Genomic DNA, 16,792 nt, shown 5'->3' with positions numbered 1-16,792 from the left:
ACCATGAGAGACTCTTTAACTATGGGAAACTGAGGGTTGCTGGAGGGAGGCAGGTGAGGGGATGGGGCAACTGGGTGAACGATGGACATTAAGGAGGGCACGTGATATGATGAACACTGAGTGTTATACACAACTGATGAGTTGTTGAACACTACATCTGTAACTAATGATGTACTATGTGTTGGCTAATTGAATTTAAATTAAAAAAAAGAAAATACTCTTAAAGTATACGTGGGATAGGGATAAAATTCAGCACACAGCAACAGATTGATTTTCAACAAAAATAGAAACACAAGAAACCAAAAATTTTGGCATGCTGAACTCAATAATAAGACAAACAAGCCAATTTAAAAGTCAGAAAGATGTTTGAACAGAATTTCACCGAAGAAGATAAACAAATCTAGCAAGCATATGAAAAGATGCTCAACATCACAGTCATTAGGAAAACACAAATTGAAACACAAAAAACACAAGGAGACATTACTTAACACCTATTAGAATGGCTATAATCAAAACGACTAACAATGTCAGATGTTGGCAAGGATGTGGAAAAACTGAAACCCTCTTAAACTGTTTGTGGGAATGTAAAATGGTGTAGCCACTTTGGAAAAAGTATAGCAATTTTACAAAACATTAAACACAGACTTATCCTTTGACCCAGCAATGCCACTTATAGGTATATAATCAAGAGACTGGGGGCGCCTGGGTGACTCAGTTGTTAAGCGTCTGCCTTCGGCTCAGGTCATGATCCCAGGGTCCTGGGGTCGAGCCCTACATCAGGCTCCCTGCTCTGCAGGAAGCCTGCTTCTCCCTCTCCCTCTCCCCCTTCTTGTGTTCCCTCTCTGGCTGGGTCTCTCTCTGTCAAATAAATAAATAAAATCTTAAAAAAAAAAAAAAAGTCATTGTAAATCGCACGTTTGTGAGATAGTCTAAAAAAAAAGAGAGACTGAAAACATATGTCCAAAGACTTTATACAAATGTACGCAGCAGCATTATTCATTTAGACAAAAAGTGAAAACAAGCTAACCATCCATCAACTGTTGGACATCTAAACAAAATGTGGTATATCCATCTAATGCAATGCAAAATCCAACCCAGGAGCAATACAAAAGATTGAACTACTGATATATACTACAACGTGGATGAACCTCAAAGACACGAAGTGAAAAAGGTCAGACACAAAAGACTATATATTGTCTACTTCCATTTATATTATATGTCCAAAAGAGGCAAATCTATAGAGACAGAAAGCACACCAGTGGTTGTTTGGGAGTAGGAATAAAAATGAGAATTGACTGCAAATGAACACAAGGATTTTTTTGAAGTGATGGACATGTTCTACAACTGGCTTGTGATATGGGTGCCTGGGTGGCTCAGAGCATTTGCCTTAGGCTCAGGTCATGACACCAGGGTCCTGGGACTGAGCCCCACATCGGGCTCCCTGCTCAGCAGGGAGCCTGCTTCTCCCTCTCCCTCTGCCTGCCGTTCCCCGCTTGTGCTCTCTCTCTGCCAAATAGATGGAATCTTAAAAAACAAACAAATACAGCTTTTACAGTAGGTCATAAATTTTTAAATATCTTTACTGAGGTGTGATTTATATACCATATGCTTCACCTATGATAAGAGTATAACTCGGTGATGTTTTTAGTAAATTTGCAGAGTTATGCAACCATTATCACAAGCCAGTTTTTTTTTTAAGATTTTGTTTGTTTGTTTATTTATTTATTTATTTATTTATTTATTTATTTATTTGAGAGAGAGAGAGAGAGCACAAGCAGGGGGAGTGGCAGAGGGAGAGGAAGAAGCAGGGTCCCGCTCAGCAGGAACACTTAACGGACTGAGCCCCCAGGCCCCCCTAAAAGCTGTATTTGTTAGATAATTCATCACTCTATATTACCTAGAAATAAAAGGTAATCAACATTATGTAAAAGTTCCAAAAATAAATAAATAAAAGTTTCAAAAAGAATAAAGAAATGAAGCCTTCCAAAGTTAGGCCCTTGAAAAACTAACGTTTTATAAAAAATGAAAAGGGAAAAGTTAAGCAAATAAAATTTAAAATGGGAAGAGAAGTAACAAAAAAGGCATTATCAGAAATAAAAATAAGCCCCAGATGGGTTAAAACTTAAATATTAAACATAAAACTATAAAAATACTGGGGAATACTAAATATTTTATATCTGAGGCAAGGCTCAGAATCTATAAAATAGGAAGATATATGGCTCACATAAAAATGGAAAACCCCCATATGGTGAAAAATACAATACAAAAGACAAAAATGATGGAGAAAAATATTTGCAACCCATGTAACAAAAAAGGATATAAATCCACAATGTTGTATTTCCTTCCATCTAAGACACCATTGATTATAAGAGAAAAAAATGTCAAATTATGTCAATTAAATGATTCATTTAGATCATTAAATTTTATACTTATTGAAAGAGTTCTTTTAGAGTAAATTAGGTTTAGATTTTTAAAAATCGTATCATTCTTGAGCAACCATAAAAAATGTAACAAAATAAATTGGTTAAGGTTTTTCTAAAATGTTTTCACAGTGACTCTCACTTTTTGACTCAGCGTTAATGATGCCAATGTTTTTTCACACATTACTGTCCTCTGTCTCTGCACAGCATTGGTGATACACCATTCTTTAAGGGGATCCATGAAAACACTAAGTCACTGGCTCTTAAACTAGCTTTGCTATCATGTAGAGAACCATCTATGTTTGACTCCTGATTAAGGAATGTTGCTAAACTTGTCTGTTTAGCATGACGACTGCCTCTTCCCTACCCCAGCATAAAACTAAAGGTTTACATTCTGGAGAGGATATGATTGAGGGTCTCTGGTCTGGAGAGCACAAGGCAGAGTTACGGGTAAGGTACATAATGAAACCAGAGAGATCTAGTAAAACCCAAAAAAACCATGACCCCTCCCCTCCTCTTTCCCCAGATCACTTGGGCTTTGCCTAAACCTTCACAGCAGAATATCCAACCCAGGAGACAGGCAAAGAGAATATCCAGGGTGACAAGTGTCCCCTGGTTGTTGAGGGCAAAAAGTCTCAATTGAAGCAGGGCAGATGGCTTTAGGAGAGGTTTCTTTTTTTCTTTCTTTCTTCTTTCTTTCTCTTCCTTTCTTTCCCTCCCTCCCTTCCTTTTAAAAAGATGTATTTATTTTTAGAGAGAGTGTGAGTGAGGGCGGGAGGGGCAAAGGTAAAGAATCTCAAGCAGACTCCCCGCTGCATATATCACTCTGATAAAAATAAAATGAAATAGCGACAGCTGGTGTGCGACTCTTGATCTCGGGTTAGTGAATTTGAGTCCCATGCTGGGTGTAGAGATTACTAAAAATAAATAAATAAATAACCTTAAAAAAAAATAAATGTCACGCTCCTCTGAAATTTTTTTTCATTTTTGGGAAATGAAACTGTGAAGTGATTAAGGAACCCTCCTGGGATGTCCTGGTGAGTTTCTGAGGGGGCCTCCCTCACCAGAAGAAGGCACCATTATATGGCAGTTTCTTGGGGGCGTATATATATATATACATATATATATATGAAGATTTTTAAAGCTATTTGTCTCAACCTGTTGACATAAATACATTTATTCATATATACTTATATGAAAATATTTATATGTTCAAAGCTGTATCTATTACTGTGAAAAAATGTTGACACTCAAGATTCTGCATGGGAAAATGACTAAGCAAACTGTGGTTTATTGACCTAAGAGAGCTCAGAGCAGCACGTCTTATACTATACCCTGAGGAACACTGTGTTCCTTGAGATGTTAATAGGTATTACTAGAAAAACAGGTACTGAGGCCAAAAAATTTGGTAAGCATTCCTTTAAGATGTAACATTTCTATTTATCTCCAGATCTCAGGCACTATGATCTACAATCCATAAGGTATCACTGGTACGTAAATGTAGAGGAAATCCATCCGCTTTCATAGTATTGAAACCTGTCATTGTTATTTGTGATAAAATATATGCTGCTCAAATAATCACTAATAGTAGTGATTTCCAGTTAAACATGACAGACTGAACATACCAGTCTACTGTCCCTCTCTCCCAAAATCTCACTAACAAGACAATCACGGACATTTTTAAAAGGCATAAACAAGAAAACAGGGAAGGGAAGAGAAGATCATGGGAACAACACTGGAAGCTGGCAAGCCAATGAACCAGCAGTGGCTGACTTAGCAACCAGAGAAAGCTGATATTTCTGCCCCCAGCAGAGGTCCTGGAAACAGGCCAGGACTTCTGAAAGAGGGGAAAACAAGAGCATTAGTACGCGGAGTGGGGAGAGCCTGAGATGTCCTCACTCCCGGCAGCAGAGGGTGTGCCCCGCTTCGCCCTAGAAGCCGTCTGCTCAGGAAAGGCTAACCCAGGGAGGCTCTGGCCGCCGTGCTGGGCCCTGTGTTCCAGGCTCGGAACATACAACAGGAAACAAAACAGATAGAAGTCTCTGCCCTTCTAAAGCTTACATTCTACTGAGATAATGGAGGATCCACACTAAGGAATTCCAGAATGTTAGAGACAAAGAGGAAATCCTAAAAGATTCAAGAGAGAACAAAACAGGATTAGGAATCAGATTGACGTTGGACTTCACGGCACCACTGGAAGCTGGAAGGTAACAGAACAATGCCTTCAAAATTCTGAGCAAAAATGACTCCCCACCCTCAGATCCTATACCTGAGCAAACTATCAATCAAATGTAAGGGCAGAATAATGACATTTATATAGCTTTAAATTTTTTTTTTTACCTTCCCTGTACTCTTTTTCTTCGGAAGCTCCTGGAGAGTGTGGTCTATCAATATGAGGGAATAAACCAAAAAAAAAAAAAGGCAGATGTGAAATCTCGGAAATCAGATAGAACACAGAATGAGGCAGAGATGTCGGTGCTGGCTGCTCATCAAGCCCGGAGAGCAACCAGGGCAGCAACAAGAGGATGAGGTCTCCAAAAGGGACATTTCCAAGCAGACAGTGAAAGTAAGAGAGTACCTGATGGGTTTGAATATGTGGAGAAGGGATCCATTTTTATGGAAAAATTTAGGGATAGATGAGTGATAGGCACACAGAATACTGACCAAGTAAGTATAATTTTTGTAAAGTAGTCTCTACACCCAGTGTGGGGTTCGAACATGAGTTGCATGCTCTACCGACTGAGCCAGACAAGTAAGTGTCTTATAACCCAAATAAGTGTAATTATCAACCAGAGGAAGAAAAAATTAACTGTACATGAAATAGGATTTAATCTATGTATACAGTATGTGGCTCAACCGTAAATAATATCTACCTATCAAGAGTAATATAAACACTGAAAACTAATCTAATTCAAAAGTATGTTGTAACCATAAAATATAAAATAAGTAACAGTATAAGCAAGATACTTAGAAATATGGAGGGGAATTCCAGAAAAAAACAGGTAAAAACATTGAAAGTAGTTTCATTGGGGCAGGGGGGACGTGTAGGACAGGGAACTGCTCTTTTCCTTGTTATAAATTCCTATTGGACAATTACTTGGCTTTAAAAAAAAAACCTGAGATATAACTTACATACAATGCAATGTACGGATATAAGTATACACTTAGATGAGTTTTGACTATCTGATTTTTTTTTTTTTTTTTTTAGGATTCATTAACATTTAATGGACAGGCAGAACATGCCCTACAGAACCTGGATGAATTGAAGAAGGCTTAATATCAGCAGGTTTGACTATTTGATTTTTTAAAAATACGTGCATATATCACTCTGATAAAAATAAAATGAAATAGCGACAGCTGGTGTGCGACTCTTGATCTCGGGTTAGTGAATTTGAGTCCCATGCTGGGTGTAGAGATTACTAAAAATAAATAAATAAATAACCTTAAAAAAAATAAATGTCACGCTCCTCTGAAATTTTTTTTCATTTTTGGGAAATGAAACTGTGAAGTGATTAAGGAACCCTCCTGGGATGTCCTGGTGAGTTTCTGAGGTGGCCTCCCTCACCAGAAGAAGGCACCATTATTTCAACTGGCCAAGCAAGTTTAAATTGAGAATTCCAGTACAGGCACTTTTCCCAGCTTGTGGCCTGCATATTTTTAAAATACCCTTTACCTTCTTCCATTTTTGAATTAGAAATGAGCATCTGTCTCAGATGTTTGAGGAGGCCAGCCCAAGTAAATGTGCTGTATGCCAGTGAGTTCTCAGACATTTGAGGAATGTTACGAATACCCAGCATCTTGAATTCAGGATGGGGAACTAAATTCTCCATTAAGTCTCCTGTAAAGAAAAAAAAAAATCTGAACTAAACTTTTAAATTCCATTACATTTCCATTGGCCCATACACAACTGTGGTTTGATGGTTTTAGGGGCCAAACATGTTTTCTCCTCCAAGACCAGAATTGCTTAAATTTAAAAACGTAAATAGAAAAATAGAATTTCAGGGCGCCTGGGTGGCTCAGATGGTTAAGCGTCTGCCTTCAGCTCAGGTCATGATCCCAGGGTCCTGGGATCGAATCCCGCAAGGGGCTCCCTGCTCGGCGGGGAGCCTGCTTCTCCCTCTGCCTCTCTCTCTCTGTCTCTTATGAATAAATAAATCTTTAAAAAAAAAAAAAAAGAAAAATAGAATTTCAGAGACAATGTCTATTTCAGATTACATATTTTGGCACCTATTTTAGCACGAGTGAGAAAAGACACTTTGCCAAAAAGGAAACAAGAATTTAGAAGCTAAGAAACTGGAAACATGAATGAAATATTTAGCTACACCCCAGGAAAATAAAGTAAGCAAGAGAACGACTATGCTTTTATCATCATTTTATAGTCACTAAACATTCCTTTAGAAAATTTTCATAGATCTCTTATTTATTTTACCTAGTTAAATGGTAATCAGAACCTTTTAAATCAAACTCTTCTAGGAAAAAAGACACGATCAGTGATTCCTAAAGACAGGAATATGCCTATCTTTAGAAACTTATATTTGTAATGAAACAGGATTAAGGAGAAAGGCTAATTTGTTTTGCATTCAGAGCTGTTTTGTACATTTATAGAAAAAAACTAGAGGAGGGAGAAAAATATATTACTATAACAACATGAAATGTAAATTTTATAACAGTACAAACTCATATCGTATATCCTAAGGAAAAGAACAGATTTTGACAAAAACGTCTACAAAGTGCTGCACAAATTGATCTTATGGCCAATGGAGTTTCCTCTAAACATAAAAATCCTTTTCTGCAAAATACCTAGAGCTGAATTCTATTGCATGGCACAAATAAACAAGTAACAGTCAACGGACATAGCCTGAGCACTAATACATGAATTATTAATTGTCACAGTCTACTTTTCCCTCCAGCCTTCTTGTTCACCCACTCTCATTTTAACCATTCTGGGACCCATTGAGACCCTATTTTGGACTGAAGGTTTGTTCCCCCCTCAAATTCATATACTGAAATCCTAACCCCCGAGGTGATGGTATGGTAAGGGTGGAGCCCTCCTGAATGGGATTAGTGTCCTTATAAAAGGGGCCCTACCGAGCTCTCTAGCCCTTCCTGCCGTGTGAGGACATGGTGAGAAGGCAATCTGAGAACCAGGAAGCAGGCCCTGACCAGACTCTACCACTGCTGCCTCGATTTTGGGACTTCCCAGACTCCAGAACCACGAGAAATCAATTTCTGTTGTTTATAAGTCACCTAGTATACAGCACTTTTGTTATAGCAGCCTATGGAATAAGACTAACTAACCCACGGACTTTGACTTCTCAGTCCATTAGTCTTCCCCTTGCTTCACTTCTCTCCAAACCCAGCTACTTGCCCTTTTCTCTTCATCAGATCTTTCTAGTGAAAACCCAGTCTTGGACCAGCCTCTATCCTCACGTTCTCTGTGCCTGTCAAAGCACAGCTTTAGCAAGTTGCCCCATCTCACGGATGGGACCCCTCAGAATTTAGATGCCAAACACTGCTGCCCACTAACACTGATGCTTTGTTGTAAAGGTGCCATCTCCTCAAACACCTGAGTGGAGCCATGTGGATATCCGAGGTCATCTAGTGCAGAGACTCTGGAGCACGGCAGACATACCTGAGAAACGGCATGGAGGCCAATGTGGCTGGAAGAGAGTGAGTAGCAGGATATAAGATCAACAAAGCAGTGGGAAACCAGACAGAGCAAAGCCTTACATATGACTCCAAGGACTTTGGGTTTAACTCTGGGTGAGACGGGAAACCTCTTGAAGGTTCTGAGTAGGAGAGTAACAGGATCTAACAGGATTTAACCTTTTAGACAAAGTCAGAGTTCTGGCTGCTATACTTAAGGAAAGACTGTGGGTTGGCAAAGGTTTTTGTTTTATTTTTTTTAATTTTTTTTTTTAGATTTTTTTTATTTATTTGAAGGAGAGAGACAGAGATAGTGAGATAGAGAGCACAAGTGGGGAGGAGAGGGAGAAGCAGGCTCCCCACCGAGCAAGGAGCCTGATGTGGGACTCGATCCCAGGACCCTGGGATCATGACCTGAGCCGAAGGCAGACACTTAACCGACTGAGCCACCCAGGTGCCCGTTTTTTTTTTTTTTTTTAATATTTTATTTATTTATTTGATAGAGACACAGCGAGAGCAGGAACACAAGCAGGGAGAGTGAGAGAGGGAGAAGCAGGCTTCCTGCTGAGCAGGGAGCCCGATGCGGGCTCAATCCCAGGACCCTGGGATCATGACCTGAGCCGAAGGCAGACGCTCAATGACTGGGCCACCTAGGTGCCCCTGGGTTGGCAAAGGTTGAAGTGGGAAGACCAGGTTAGCTGCCCTCCAGCCAACTCCTTACATGACATTTCCATTAGGTATGGCAAAGGCACCTCACACTCAACACGTCTAAGACCCACCTCTTTCCTTGCCCTGTACTGTGCCCCACAAACCACATCCTTTTTCAGCGTCCCCAGCGCTAGTGAACAGCACTACAATTTATACTGATATGCAAATCAGGGCCACACGAATTCTGCTCTACACCTCCCTTTATGTCATTTTCCAGATCCAATCCATCACCTAGTCCTGTGCACTTTACCCCACCCCCAATTGCTTTCAAATCCATCCTTGTTAGCTCCATTTATTTAGTCCCCTTTAGCAAGGACCTATTATATGAGAGGCACTGTTCTGAGGACAGGGGACATGGTGGTGAGCAAGGCCTTGCCTTCACAGAGCCTCTATTCTAGTGGTTAGAAACAAAGAATAAAAATGGTAATAAGTGAACAAAAACAACGTCAAAGAGTGGTAAGTGCTGGGAAGGGAACAAATGGGATGATATTATAGACACTCACTCCTCAAATAGGATCATCATGGAAGGCCATTTTAAGGAGGTAATAGCGACCTGAGACTGGGAAGATGAATGGGAAATGGCCAGGAGAATATTCCTGATAGAGGGAGTAGGAAGTTGATGAGGACAGCAAGAACAGACCTCCTGGTGAGAATGAGCTGGGCTGTATGATGAGTAAAGAGGCCCCTGAGGCTGTGCCCCTGAACGGAGAGAATGGCAGGAAAGAAGGGAACCTAGAAGACAGAAGCTGGATCACATACAATTGAGGCAATGGTAGACTTCACTGTAAGAAAGCTGGACCTAAGATTTTAGAATCTTTTTTTTTTTCCCCTGTAGGCTCCATGCAGCCCTAGACCTAAGATTTTAAAACTGAGCAACTGAGGGAGTGAGAAAGAAACAAGCTTCTGGGAGAAAGCTCTCTGTTTCTGACACATTATGTTTGGGATGTCCATGAAATGTATACATACAGATGTCATACAGGAAGGCTGCTGGATATAGAAATCTGGAGCTAAGGGAATTGGTCGGAGTTGGAGATAAACCAGCAGGCTGGAGAATACAGATGGTGTTTAGAGCCATGAAAGTGGGCCAGTTATCAGGGAGAGGGTCCAAGACCAGCATTTAGAGCTTGGGAAAAGGAAGAGGAGCCAAAAGAAGAGAAAAGAAGGAAATAAAAGAAGTAGTCACTGAGATAGAAGGAAAATCAGGAGAGGGCTGTCACAAAAGACAAAGAGAAGATTTGGAAGACCAAAGGTCAGCCATGCCAAATTCTACTGACAGGTTGATAGAAACGAGGACAGCAAAGGGTCCACTGAATTTGGCAATGTGGACATACTTGTGACTTGTAAAAAGCAATTTCAGAAAAGTGGGGGTTGGAGAAACTAGAGCAGAGTGGGCTGAAGAGTAAAGAGATGAAGAGGAGAGGACAACAAGGGCAGACACCCTTGCGTTGTTCTAAAGAATAACAGAGAAATGGGTTCAGTCACTAGAGGTGAGGTCAAAGGAGGGTATTTTCAGTGTGAGAGATGCCAGAGAGTTGTTAATGGCAGTAATCCAGGAAAGATGCATGGAGGACAAGAGATGAGTGACGAATTAAGTCCCTGAAAAAGGAGAGGGATTGAGACCCAGAAGCCAAGCGAGAGATCAGCCTTTGATAGGAGCAGGACACTTCTCCTACTGTTAACACCAGGTGAAGTGCAAAGGTGAGTCTAGACAGTACAGTAAGGTTTGCAAACGTGGTGGGGAGTCGAGAGAGCTCCTGTGTGACTAAGTGCCTTTATTTTCTCAGTGAGGTCCAGTGAGGAATCACTAGACAAGCCTGCAGACTCAACCTCCAATCAGCTATCCACAGGCAGTCCAGTGGATTTTTCAATAATCTGCTTAAAATTGTTTAGCAGTTTTCCCCTTTTCTTTGGGTGATGAGGAAGGCCTCTAAATGGCTTACAAGGACCTGCAAGTCCTGCCCCTGCTCACCACGTTAGCCTCAGGTTTCAGGCACCCCCTACCCATTCTCTGCACTCCAGTGCCACTGGATTTCTCTCTTTTGATGTGCCACGCTTCCTTCTGCTGCAAGGCCTTTGCTCGTGCTATTCCCTCTGCACATGCTACTATCTCCTCCCTCCCTTGGCTAAGTCATGTCCGAGTCCTTATCCAGCTCTCGGCTCAAGTGTTATTTCCTTGAGCAGCCCTCTCTGCCCCTGTAGCCTAAGTCTGATCTCTTCATGACACATTCTCCTGAAACTGTACTTCGTTCCTTCAGAGCACTTCACTCAGTTTTTAATTATATGTTCTTGGTGTAATTTATTTGTTTAATGTCTCTCCTTCCCATTTCACAGTGAACACAATGTCTGCATTGGCTCCCACTGGATCCCCAACATTTAGCATAGTGACTGGCACATAGTAGGAAGTCAATAAATATTGGTTGAGTAAACAGATGTGCAACATGGTAAGTACTATGACATACAGAGAAATTAACAAGATACAGGTCTCCAAGGAAGCTGCAAATGAGTGGGACTACATAATATGCACATGACAGAATCCCTTTCTAAGGAAATGCATGGTGTTAGTGACAGTGGTAACATCTGGGAAAGGGTGAGAAGGACACTAACTTTTGATTGCATACTCTTTTGCACTCTTTGTTTTTTGTTTTGTTTTTTTTTTTACAGATTTTATTTATTTGACAGAGAGAGAGAGAGCACAAGTAGGCAGAGCGGCAGGCAGAGGGGGAGGGAGAAGCAGACTCCCCACTGAGCAAGGAGCCTGATGCAGGGCTTGATCCCAGGACCCTGGGATCATGACCTGAACTGAAGGCAGATGCTCAATGACTGAGCCACCCAGGCAGCCCCCCTTTTGCACTCTTTGAATAGGGGTGTGTGTGTGTGCTACTTTTATTTTTTTAATTTTAATTTTTAATTTTTTTTTAGAAGATTTTATACATTCATTTGAGAGAGAGAGCATGAACAAGAGAGCACAAGCAGGGAGAGCAGCAGAGGGAGAGGGAGAAGCAGACTCCCTGCTGATCAGGGAGCCCGATGCAGGGCTCGATCCCAGGACCCTGAGATCATGACCCGAGCTGAAGGCAGATGCTCAACCGACTGAGCCACCCAAGCCCCCGTGTTACTTTTAAAGTTGTTTTTTTTTTAAGATTTTATTTATTTATTTGTCAGAGGAGAGAGAGCGCACAAGCAGGGGGAGCATCAGGCAAAAGGAGAAGCAGGCTCCCTGCTGAGCAAGGAGCCTGATGTGGGACTCGATCCTAGCACCCTGGGATCATGACCTGAGCCGAAGGCATACACTTAACCAACTGAGCCACCCAGACTTCCCTACCTGTTACTTTTAAAGGTAAGCAAACACACTTAAAGAAATAATAAAGCTAAAAAATATTAGGTGACATAAAAGAGATACAGAGAATGCCTTAAAGTTTAGAGAAAAGAGGGCTATTTTACATAAAGGCCTCAGTAGGAAAGCTTTATAGAAAAATTATCACTTGAATTGGATACTGAAGGATGAGTTAAGGTTTCAATAGAGGTGAAGAAGGGAGGGAGGAAGCAATTACTAAGGAGAAGGAACAATGAGCAAAGGGATCAGGGCTGGAAAGTACCAGACTGAAGGAAGACAGTGGAGATAGGATAAAAAGTAGGTAGGGATCCATGCAGAGGAGGCAGGAGGTAATGAAGCTAGAAAGTTAGGGTTCAGGGCATAATGTGGAGGCCAGGATAAGGAATTCTGACAAATGTGGCCACAGGATGAACAGGAGAGTACAAGAATTAGACCTGTGCATTGGGGAGGCTCTTTTGCAGTCACTGTGCAAGATGGACTGCAGGCGGAAGAGGCAGGAAACAGGAAGGAATCCAGGGTTAGGACCACCTTAAGACAGGAATGTCAACTTGATGTAAGCTCTGTTTTTATGAGAAAGAGAGAGAGAGAGAGAGGGAGGGAGGGAGGGAGGGAGGGAGGGAGGGAGGGGAGGGGGAGAGAAAGAATAGAAAGAGGCTAGTTTACTTTGTATTTAGAGACAGTATGCAGTATTAGTTGAGAGATATTGACACCCTGAACCAATGTCAGACAGACAGGGAAGGAGGGGGAAGAATGCAGGCAGACGGCAGAGATGGCACCAACAGGTCTGAACATACTGATTAGATATGAGGACCGTGGGAGAAATCCAGGTGTTAGAAATTAAGGAAGAGGGAGCTGGAGAGAGAGGGAAGGAGAAAAAGATGGATCTAGTCAGAATAATCTAAATTTAAAGAAGCAGAAGACAATTAAGAAAATTGGGATAGGCGACTATTTGGGAAGGAGATTAGGACTGAGGAGGGTATAGATTATGGAGTTATTTGCATCTAGATGGTTTGAATTGATAAGGCACCACTTGACAAGCTGAAAAAAGAATGATGGATTTCTTTATGGGGTGATGAGAATGATGGTTGTACAACTTTGTGAATACACTAAAAATGGAATCGTATACTTTAAATGAGTGAATTGTATGGTATGTGAGTTACATGTCAAAGTTGCTGTTAAAAAAAAAAAAAGAAGAAGAAGAGAAAGGATCCTGAAGAATGGAGTCAATGGGTATCACAACTCTTCAGAAATTTAGTAACTTCTCAAAACTTCAGTAAGACAGCTGGAGAGTGAGGTAGCTCTTTAGGAGGTTTTTGAGAGGAGGGAAACCTGAGTGTATCCTCAGACAGAGAGGAAGAGCCAGTGGGGAGTAACTTTGAGGCTTTCAGAACATAAGACTTCCCCACAAATTACATAAGAGAGGACAAATACCTAATGGATTTCTTCTGTAGTGACATGAGCCTTCCACAGAATACGTAGGCTGGAACACGCTTCCCAACTGATGTGCAAGGACTTGGTTTATATTGCTAAAGGAGATCTGCTTGATGTTCATCAGTTTCGCACAGATCTTATGAAGAGCATCATTTTCATGAACAAGGAGGGCATCTGAAGATCGGTACAAGTGAGAAAGAGTCAAAATGGAGTTGTAGTTCTGGACAATAACCTGGAGAGGAAAAGTGAGAAAAAAAAAAAGGCAAGGGAAAAGAGTGGTTAAGAGGATAGATTTGAAGGGCATCCTGCCTGGATTCAAATCCCAGCTCTGTCACTTTCTAGATCTATGATCTTGGACAAGTTATGTAATCTCTCCAAGCCTCCGTTTTCTCACTTGTACAGCCGGGACAGTATTTATACCAGCTCCTGGAGTTGTAAGGATTAATGACAGAATGCAAGTAAAGCACTTAGAACAGTGTCCTACTGTTTGTAAGGGCTCAAAAAACAGTGATTACTACTATCACACTTTCTTCCTATAGCATTTCCTACAGTGACTTAACTCATCTCCATTTTATTATTTCTCTTACAAGGCTGATCAACAGGAAATTGATCTATATAGACATTTCCTCTCAATGGAAAGAAAGGAAAATTCTTTGAAGGTTGGCAATGGCATGATGAATCCCAACATGAGGTCAAGGTCCCTCCTTTACATACTATAGCCACAGGGACTAATCCAGGAATGGGTTCCTGAGAGAAGATGCACAATTGTCTCCTTTGGAATTTTTTAAAACAAGGACACCTCATTCGTTTAGAAAAGTTTAAGCAAAGTTAAATGAGTTGTTCACAGAAGTACTATATTATATAATGAATGACTCCTGATGTAGTGACTTGACATTTCCAAAGAAAGGGTGAGATCAATCTTTTACCTATATTTATTTCACTTCAAAGAATACAAAATACAAAATTTTCCTTTTCTTTTTTTTAAGCTTTATTTAAGTAATCTCTACACCCCATGTGGGGCTTGAACTTAAAACCCTGAGATCAAGAGTCACATCTTTTCCAACCGAGCCAGCCAGGCGCCCCCAAAATATAAAAATTTTCAGTTAATATGTTCATACCTCACCAGTTCCATAAGGCCATATAATCTGATTCATTTTCAAAGAGTTTGAGTACTGATCTTGTAAATTCTGTGTAACAAAGGCTCCTAGCCCTGATCCTGTGCCCCCAGCCATACTCATTATAATGAAAAAACCACTCAAAGAGTCACATTTCTCCACTTCCTTCTGGATTAGGTTCATTATAGATTCTTCATGCCTGGGTCCATGAACAGAGTAACTATGCAACACAAAAGAAACAAATACAAACACCTTTCAATTTATTCAGAAAGAGGCAAGACAGGAAGATATAGGATAGGGAAGGTTTTTTAAAACCCATGGATGTGAACTAGCTCTCATGAAAGGTACAAGTGCCCTGACTGATAAAATTTAAAATACACACGTTAAATATATTGAACAGGTGAATAGGACTGTGGGGAGAGTGAATTTACTGGGTACAGAAAATTCTCTTTTATAGGCCATTCCTGTAGCTGAAGACTTCAGTTACCAGGTAGTTCTGCAAGCTTATGGTACAAAATAATATTCAATATTCATAATAATACTCCTAAAGCAGTAGTTCTCAAACTTTGCTGCACATTAGAATTACCGAGGGAAGCTTTATAAAAATCCCAATACCCGGGCTTCATCCTAAACCAATTAAATCAGAATGCCTGGGTCTTACTTCAGGCATCAGAATTTTCCAAAGAACCCTAGGATATACTACTGCCTTGTTTTGTTCCCTATTAGCTGGAATACCTGCCAGATAAAGATATTGTTTTGATAATAAGTTAGTTGGTGGAACGACAGTGATGAAGTGGAAAACCCTGCAGCAAGAGATCCTTGGTTTTATCATTACCTGGACCTGAAGCACAGACATACATGAGATAGAATGAAGAGTTTCTTCCGAGTGAAGTCACTCTCTAAATTTTAAAATAGCAATTTCTAGATTATGTGCTTGGTATATCAACTATGCAGCTGTAACTATGCCGTCCAGGTAGCTGTATCTAAACCGAAATCATGAGGAATTACTCTTACCCATATGCCCAGTTGTTTCCAGAACCTTGTTTTTGACAGAAGCATGAATGCTGGCCATATTTCCATCGGCCAGACTGGGCAGCCTTTGATAGTGTTTGACTGGTAACTTTAGGTTCCATATCAACAAGTACAGCCCGGGCAACTGGAACTAGAGGTAGCAAAAAGACCAAAAGAAAAATATTTCATATGTCTTATTTGGGTTATTTCAGAGCACAAATTTCTAGGTCCAAAAAAAAAAAAGTCCAAAGGTTAAGGATAGAAAGATCTGTCATACTGCTTAGAAATTAAGGTGGGCAGCAGCAGGTATATACAGATGGTTCATAATGCCTAGCATTCTACTAAGTAGAATGAATCAGTATGGGCTAAAATGATCCCTGGGTCAGGTCTACAAATATCTGTTGAGAGCTCACAATGTGCCAAGCACTGTGCTGGGAACACAGAAATGAAGACAACATCAATCTAGCCCTAGAAGCAGTAGTGCAAGAGATAAAACTTAATCACAGTATGATGTGGTACGACCCAAAGCAGGCCGGGCTCAGACCTTGGAAGTCCTGGTATGGAGTGCTAAAAAGCTTAAAAATTTATCTATAAGATAACGTGAAACTACTGAAAATGTTTAAGCAAGTGAGGAATTGTCAGTTGGCTTTTATTTTTAACTAATTAATTTTTTTTTTTTTTAAGATTTTATTTATTTATTTGACAGAGAAAGACACAGCGAGAGAGGGAACACAAACGGGGAGCGGGAGAGGGAGAAGCAGACTCCCCGCCGAGCAGGGAGCCCGATGCGGGACTCGATCCAGGGACTCCAGGATCATGACCTGAGCCGAAGGCAGTCGCTTAACCAACTGAGCCACCCAGGTGCCCCTAACTAATTAATTTTTAAAGATTTTATTTATCTATTTGTCAGAGAGAGAGAGCAAGCAAGCGAGAGTACAAGCAGGGGGAGCGGCAGGCAGAGGGAGAAGCAGGCTCCCTGCTGAGCACGGAGCCCGATGCAGTATTTGATCCGAGGACCCTGGGATCATGACCTGAGCCGAAGGCAGACGCTTAATGACTGGGTCACCCAAGCATCCCTTCAATTTATTTTTTAAGTAATCTCTACACCCAATGTGGGGCTTGAACTC

General features: G+C 40.9%; 2 protein-coding genes across 9 annotated transcripts in view; one reads left to right on the top strand and one right to left on the bottom strand.

Annotated features, from left to right (window-relative positions):
- Positions 1-16,792, top strand: part of RPS6KB1 (ribosomal protein S6 kinase B1) — an 86,826-nt gene that overhangs the window by 1,389 nt on the left and 68,645 nt on the right. Inside the window, exons 2-4 of the mRNA XM_064582380.1 lie at positions 5,629-5,706; positions 7,968-8,090; positions 11,937-12,111. The gene's annotated coding sequence lies outside the window, so the exon portion shown is untranslated. The remainder of the gene's footprint in view (positions 1-5,628; positions 5,707-7,967; positions 8,091-11,936; positions 12,112-16,792) is intronic.
- The window catches only part of TUBD1 (tubulin delta 1), a 31,423-nt gene that overhangs the window by 10,960 nt on the left and 3,671 nt on the right, over positions 1-16,792 (bottom strand). For 4 of the 8 annotated variants that reach the window (XM_054510912.2, XM_045889291.3, XM_045889287.3 and 1 more), the window contains 4 exons: positions 15,669-15,816; positions 14,658-14,874; positions 13,540-13,771; positions 6,094-6,258 (listed from right to left, as the gene is read on the bottom strand). In XM_054510912.2, coding sequence (XP_054366887.1) covers positions 6,094-6,258; positions 13,540-13,771; positions 14,658-14,874; positions 15,669-15,816 — 762 coding nt within the window. The remainder of the gene's footprint in view (positions 1-6,093; positions 6,259-13,539; positions 13,772-14,657; positions 14,875-15,668; positions 15,817-16,792) is intronic. The other 4 variants (XM_064582386.1, XM_064582385.1, XM_064582387.1 and 1 more) reach the window with 3 other exon arrangements.

Source organism: Mirounga angustirostris, unplaced genomic scaffold (assembly GCF_029215605.1).
Source record: "Mirounga angustirostris isolate CCGP_5_RB_7025 unplaced genomic scaffold, mMirAng1.0.hap1 SCAF_17, whole genome shotgun sequence".
NCBI lineage: Eukaryota > Metazoa > Chordata > Mammalia > Carnivora > Phocidae > Mirounga > Mirounga angustirostris.
Note: the sequence above shows the minus strand (reverse complement) of the source record. Positions and strands in the feature narration are given on the sequence as shown.